The 7,500-nt window shown below is 47.9% G+C and overlaps 1 protein-coding gene across 4 annotated transcripts in view; it reads left to right on the plus strand.

Moving 5' to 3' along the window:
• The window catches only part of bcor (BCL6 corepressor), a 55,157-nt gene that overhangs the window by 47,371 nt on the left and 286 nt on the right, over nucleotides 1-7,500 (plus strand). For all 4 annotated transcript variants that reach the window (XM_046840663.1, XM_046840662.1, XM_046840664.1 and 1 more), the window contains 2 exons: nucleotides 2,334-2,487; nucleotides 6,631-7,500. The exon at nucleotides 6,631-7,500 is cut by the window's right edge and continues 286 nt beyond it. In XM_046840663.1, the coding sequence (XP_046696619.1) occupies nucleotides 2,334-2,487; nucleotides 6,631-6,913 (437 nt within the window). In that variant the 3' untranslated portion in view covers nucleotides 6,914-7,500. The remainder of the gene's footprint in view (nucleotides 1-2,333; nucleotides 2,488-6,630) is intronic.

A 7,500-nucleotide genomic window follows, 5' to 3' on the forward strand; every position in this document is an offset into this window, starting at 1 on the left:
TCTTTCTCTCTCTCTCTGTCTGTCTGTCTGTCTGTTTTTTTACACCAATGAAGCAGAATTTGTCGTCCTTTCTTTCCCCCAATCATGCGCATGTGGTATGTGTACAAAAAAAACACACGAAAAACTTGTCAATGACCTTTGTGTGTGAGGAGAGAGAGAGAGAGAGAGAGAGAGAGAGAGAGAGAGGAGACGCTGAGCGTGTTGCACTGCTCCAGAACACTTCTGAGAATTCCTGGAATAGTTCCGAAAAAGAGAAGGAGACTAGAGCTGGCTGAAAGGTAGACAGAGAAAGAGATAGAAAGAAAGAGAGAGAGAGAGAGAGAGAGAGAGAGAGATAGTCGAGATAAAGACAGACAGAGAAGAGAGAGAGATGGATAGACAGACAGACAGCTATTTTTGGGAGCCTCTGTCGGCTAAAGCGCCGCCTCGGAAAAACCCTGACTATAAAACAGAGAGAGAGGGAGAGAGAGAGAGAGAGAGAGGTGAAATAGAGAAAAAAAAAAGAGGAGGGGGTCTGATTTTCCTCTCGTTCGCTTTGAGCCTTTGCGCCGACGCCAACGCGGACTGGAAAGAGTGAAGAGCATTTGCGCGCACACACACACACACACACACACACACACACACACACACACTCGTCGTGCAGTGCAGCTTAATGGAAGGCAGCGTTAATAGGAGCCGGCGTAGCGCGAGCGGCGTGAGAAGGACTCCGGAAAAAAGAGAGAGAGAGAGAGAGAGAGAGAGAGAGAAGGGGCGGAAGAGAGAGAGCGAGTGAAGGACAGAGGAAGGGAGGGAGAGAGAGGAAGTTGGGGGGGGGGGCGTCCTCTGGGAGAGAGTGGTGGAGCGGAATGTTCAGGAAGCTCTCACGACAACAACACCTGCGTGAGAGAGAGAGAGAGAGAGAGAGAGACCGCCTGGCTATATTTTCCATCCTTGGCAAGAACGTGTCACTTTGTGGTGGGTTCGGATGGTCACGTGACACTTTGACGCGAGTCGTAGTAGTAACGAGGTTGCGAAATTTCCTGGCTGAAGCGTGAGGTCGCGAGTGAAATCACGCAGCAACATCAAGAGGAAAAACAGAGCGAGAGACGGATGGAAAGACGTCACCGCTTGTACAGCTACAATCTGAAACTATATGGGGAGGCGCCCAAATTGTGTTGGACCAATCACTTTTTTCCTCCTGTTCACAGCTACGCATTTAAATATGAACAGTGTTCTCCAAGAAAAAAAAACACAGATCAAATTCGTAGAGTACATCCATCGACCACTAGTTTGCGCTAGTTCACACATGGCTAGCTGCAACTTAATTCCTAATTTTTATAATCAGGGACGACTCGAGAGGAAGGAAGACTATGGGAGGCTCCTCGCGTTCGGAGAGACGTGAGATGGAGAGACGCTAATAAAGTTTGGGAGCAATGGGGGAGGGAGGCGCGGCAGCGAGAGCCGGGCGGGGGCGGGGCAGCTGATAACAGCGCAAGCCTTCGAAACAAATGAGGCTTTGTAGCGCTGTTCTGTCACGCACACACACACACACACACACACACACACACACATAGAGCTTTATTCACGTCACATGGGTGCAGCTATTCAAGGCCAAGGTCTTTTACTCTCCGTGCGTGTGTGTGTGTGTGTGTGTGTGTGTGTGTGTGTGTGTGTGTGTAAAGAGGATTTGCATGTGCGTGAATATCAGGTGACGATACAATAAAATACCTTTACAGCATCTGACTGGATCCCATAAAACTTGTGCAACTCCAGCCCATGTGCAAAACAGTTTCGGTCTTGACTAGCAGGTCATCCATGTAGGGATCTGTGTCCTGGCCACGCCCCTCATAAACCACAGCCACGCCCCCTTCTAACACCTTTACTGAGGCTGATTAGTTTCCTCTTTTTGGAAATGATGAGTACAAAGGCCAAACCTCCTTTTGCACCTGTACAGTGAAACAACCAGAAGCCACGCCTCCTTACTCACCTATTCATTTTACCACAAAGGCCACGCCTCCTTTATTAGGCGACATAGACCACACCTCCTTTATCACCTTTACAAACAACCACAAAGGCCACACCTCCTTTATCACCTTTACGGTCAAACAACCACAAAGGCCACGCCTCCTTTATCACCTTTACGGTCAAACAACCACAAAGGCCACGCCTCCTTTATCACCTTTACGGTCAAACAACCACAAAGGCCACACCTTCTTTACTTCTTTTTTTGGTCTCAGTAATAAGATACGTGTAAGTGTGTGCATAAAGTATTCAGTATAGAACCAAAGTTACTTATATTCTCTCTCTTTCTCTCCTCTCTTTTCTCTCTCTCTCTCTCTCTCTCTCTGTCTCAGAGCCTGGTGAAGATGCTGCAGCATTTGACGTCTTGGCCGACCCTCCTGGTCCGGAGGAGGACGACGATGAGGAACAGAGGGACGTGTTTGAGTTTGAGTTCTCCGACAGACCGCTGCTCCCCTGCTACAACATCCAGGTGTCTCTCTCACAAGGGTGAGTGTGTGTGTGTGTGTGTGTGTGTGTGTGTGTGTGTGTAAAGAGGATTTGCATGTGCGTGAATATCAGGTGACGATACAATAAAATACCTTTACAGCATCTGACTGGATCCCATAAAACTTGTGCAACTCCAGCCCATGTGCAAAACAGTTTCGGTCTTGACTAGCAGGTCATCCATGTAGGGATCTGTGTCCTGGCCACGCCCTCATAAACCACAGCCACGCCCCTTCTAACACCTTTACTGAGGCTGATTAGTTTCCTCTTTTTGGAAATGATGAGTACAAAGGCCAAACCTCCTTTTGCACCTGTACAGTGAAACAACCAGAAGCCACGCCTCCTTACTCACCTATTCATTTTACCACAAAGGCCACGCCTCCTTTATTAGGCGTACATAGACCACACCTCCTTTATCACCTTTACAAACAACCACAAAGGCCACACCTCCTTTATCACCTTTACGGTCAAACAACCACAAAGGCCACGCCTCCTTTATCACCTTACGGTCAAACAACCACAAAGGCCACGCCTACTTTATCACCTTTACGGTCAAACAACCACAAAGGCCACACCTTCTTTACTTCTTTTTTTGGTCTCAGTAATAAGATACGTGTAAGTGTGTGCATAAAGTATTCAGTATAGAACCAAAGTTACTTATATTCTCTCTCTCTTTCTCTCCCTCTCTTTTCTCTCTCTCTCTCTTTCTCTCTCTGTCTCAGAGCCTGGTGAAGATGCTGCAGCATTTGACGTCTTGGCCGACCCTCCTGGTCCGGAGGAGGACGACGATGAGGAACAGAGGGACGTGTTTGAGTTTGAGTTCTCCGACAGACCGCTGCTCCCCTGCTACAACATCCAGGTGTCTCTCTCACAAGGGTGAGTGTGTGTGTGTGTGTGTGTGTGTGTGTGTGTGTGTGTGTCTGCGCGTGTGCGTGCGTGTGATGGATTGAGGTTCAGCCTGCATTGTGCGCCAAAGATTTCTATACTTCAGAACTTCAGAAACACAGTAGGGGCAGAACTCAGTGAACTTTTTCCAACCTCATGGAACACGACCAGACAATGCACTCTGTTGAAATAGTTAAAGGTAAGCTGTTGCTAGGCAACTAAAAAAATACGGACGCCAAGCTCAAGCTAGGTAATGGGGGAAAAAAAAAAAGATATTTGGGTTTCGGCATAAAAAGGGACTATAAGGTTGGAAACATGACAGCTATCAGGAGCTATGAGGAGTCGGAGGGTTGCCAGGCAACTGGGAATTACGGTACTCTGCTATCGATTGGGGATTATGGGTTTGCTGAATAAATCGGTTTGGAAATCTTTCGTACAAATGCTAACAATAGCAATGGAACTTAAACTAAGCGAATAAACCCCAAGCATTATCAAACGCGTCCAATCAGATCGTCCGATGCGATGTGAGATCCTAATGCTGGACTGCGTTCAGGAAACATCAGTGACTTTTCCAGGACGTGGCCACGCCCCCTGCTTTATGTAGCGAAACAAAACTTGGAGCGCAACGTGGGAGAACGGAAATACGCTCCGTCGTCGGATCAGCGTCCGGCTTTCAGACTGAACGAGACACATGGGAGGGAGGGAGGGAGGGAGGAGGGAGGAGAGAGAGAGAGAGAGAGAGAGAGAGAGAGAGAGAGAGAGAGAGAGAGAGAGAGAGAGAGAGACGGAAAAAACAAACTGATACAAAGAGATCTGAAACAGAAGACTGAGATCATAGACAGAAGGAGGACTGAAACAAAAAAAAACAACAGAGCGAAATAGGAAAAAAGAAGAGTGGAAAAGAGTGACAGAACGAGACGGAGAGCTCAGAAGTGTCAGACGAGTGAAAAAATGAGATGAGCTGAGAGAAAGACAGAGAAAACGAGTGAACTGAAACAGAACTGAAAGGGATCAACAGGAAGAGAAGACTGAAGAGAATAAGACAGACGTAGTGTCGGAGAGAGAGATGGGGAGTATAAAAATGGCCTGAGTGAGACAAACAGACAGAGATATGGAGAGAAAGAGAGACAGACAGAGAGTCAGAATAAGAGAGAGACAGACAGTCAGAATGAGAGAGAGAGAGACAGACAGTCAGAATGAGAGAGAGACAGACAGTCAGAATGAGAGAGAGACAGAAACAGAGACAGACAGACAGTCAGAATGACCGGCTGAGACAGACAGACAGGCAGAGAGAGACAGACAGACAGCGACAGAGAGACAGGTAGACGAAACTGAAAGAGACAGACAGACTGGTAGAGAGACAGACAGAGAGAGAGACTGACCGGCTGAGACAGACAGACAGGCAGAGAGAGACAGACAGACAGCGACAGAGAGACGGGTAGACAAAACTGAAAGAGACAGACAGACAGACAGACAGACAGTTAGAATGAGAGGGAGACTGACCAGCTGAGACAGACAGACAGGCAGAGAGAGACAGACAGACAGACAGGCAGAGAGAGGGGTAGATGAAACTGAAAGAGACAGACAGGCAGAGAGACTCAGCACGCTTGAATCCTAGCGACGTGCCGCTAAACAGACACGGCTAATTACCTCCCACTCCGTCTCCGTCCCAGCTTTACTGACACACACACACACACACACACACACACACTCACACACACTCTCGCACGCACGCACGCTCTCAGCTGCTGCGCTCGTCGTTCTGTGTAATTTTCACTTCCCCTCCCCCGTCTCCGCTCCATCTCCATCCCTCTCTCTCTCTCTCTCTCTCTCTCTCTCTCGCTGTGTGCTGCCGGCTGATGCAGTATTAATGGCTCTCTTGTGCCTCCGGGGCCTCTCTGCTCTGCCCCCTCACACACACACACACACACACACACACACACACACACACACACACACACACTCTCTCCTTGCATTTCCTCCTCTCTCTCTCTCTCTCTCTCTCCTCTCTCTCTCTCTTTCTATTCATCCTGCCGGCGCTCGGCGAGACCCACACACCGCCTCAAGTGCCATCGACCGAGCGCTGCCTGTTACCGCTCTCTCCTCCTGTGTGTGTGTGTGTGTGCACGCTCGCATCAGACAGGCTTTGTCTCAGCTTTTTGTGCGTCTGTAACCTATTGTATTTCAGGGCAAGCGAGAGGCCGAGCATCTTTTGTGCATTTGAGGCTGCTTTCGTAATTGTGCGCGTGCATATGTGTGTGTGTGTGTGTGTGTGTGTGTGTGTGTGTGTGAGAGAGAGACAGAGAACATCTGCATAAACTTGGTTTTGACGTCGGAAGCGAAAACACACACACTCTCGCTACGGAAGGAATGAAACAGAAAAAAAGAAAAGAAAAAAAAGGAAAGAATCCACCCACAAGCTTTTCCTTCAGCCAGAGCAGCTTCACAGCAGAACAGCAGAACGTCTTTACAGCATCTCGTCTCTCCATCTCCAGATCTTCTGTCTACGGCGAACACGCAGACACGCTTTCATTTCGCAGCCTCACGAGTTTATATAGAAATCCAGCAAAATCCAAAAATGTTTAATAAACACGAGCAGGAACGCTTCCTCACACGCCTGTATAAGCGTTCTGGGGACACGTGTCGCTAACCAGTAGCTGTGACGTCAGTTGTTCGTGTGGTGGTGAATAATATCCTGAGTCGAAGCCACCTGGTAGACACGTTTGTTCAAAAAGCGTTAGTTCGTTCTCTTGGGGGAAACAAAAACACACGGTTTTCCAAACAATTTTTGCGCCGTAAAAAAAAACGTTGTAGCTAAAGGTCCATTTTCATTTCCCAACCCTAGCAAGATGTTCTCTGTGATTAGCACGTCGTTAGCGTCAGCGATATAAAAACACCATAGTTAAAGTTTGGATTTCAGAGTGCTAGCGAGATTACCGTCTTTGTCGCATCACAGCGATGTTGTAGCAACGTTTGAATTTGTTTAGCGATTTTAACGACGAGATGAAGCGTATAACAGAATGGATCAGTTGAGTGCCTATAAGTTTGGGCGTATCATTTTATCTGTGCTGACCTTGAGAGGAACCTTGAGAGGAACCTTGAGAGGAACCCCTCCAATCCTCAACACCAATTGTCCGTTCATCATCGATCCCAGTCTGGTGAATTGCTAAAGCTTCTAAGGTGTTTCTGAAGTGCTAGCCTCTCTTTGTGAGAAGTTGTCTTCTCTCGTTCCTAACCCTTCTGCTATCTCTTTCTCCTCAGGCCTAGAAACTGGCTGCTGCTCTCGGACGTGCTGAAGCGGCTGAAGATGTCGGCGCGCGCCTTCCGCTCCACCTTCTCGCACATCGAGGTGGTGACGATCGCCGAAGCCGAGTTCTACAAGCAGGTGTCGCTCAGCCCGCTCTTCTCCTGCCCAGAGGAGCTCGACGGCTTCCTGCCCGACAGCAAGGAGCTGCTGGACCTGGTGGAGATCAGCGCCGAGCTCGCCGCCCTGCTCGGCTCCTCGCTCGAGTATCTGGACAACCGCTGGGAGCCGCGCTCATGACACTAAAACGCCCCCGTGCTCCTGGACCACTTCATCCTCCAGAAGCCCCTCGGGCACGGACGAACATCTCGTCTCCCTCTGAGGGACGAATGCGAACGCTTTTTTTCAAAACCCCCTGTAACAAAGTGTACATAGTGCAAGAGGACGAATCTCCTGCGTGCGGAGGAAACCCACAGCGTCACAGAGAAGAACTTTTTGTTTGAGATGTTTTATAAAAATATACATATATAAATATACAGCCGCTGTATTTTATTTGTGATTATATATATATATATAGATCGAAATCTAAATCTATAAATATATAAATATATATATAAATATATATATGTATGTGAGAAAAAACCTTTCCGTTGGATTGTAAGTGCTAACGTGCAGGAGATCCGCGAACAGCCGTGTGTGTGTGTGCGGTCGCGACTTAACTAGTGCACTTCTCGAGCTTTCACACACTTTCAGTTTGGAGCGTTTTTTTTTTTTTGTTGTTGTTGTTTGGGGTTCTTTTTTTTTTTTTTCATGCTAACTAGCAGACGTAGTTTCGTAGGCTAGTGGATGCGCTAGTTTTTTTTTTTTGTTTGTTTGTTTGTTTTTTC

The sequence above is a fragment of the Silurus meridionalis genome, chromosome 26 (assembly GCF_014805685.1).
Source record: "Silurus meridionalis isolate SWU-2019-XX chromosome 26, ASM1480568v1, whole genome shotgun sequence".
Taxonomy (NCBI): Eukaryota; Metazoa; Chordata; class Actinopteri; order Siluriformes; family Siluridae; genus Silurus; species Silurus meridionalis.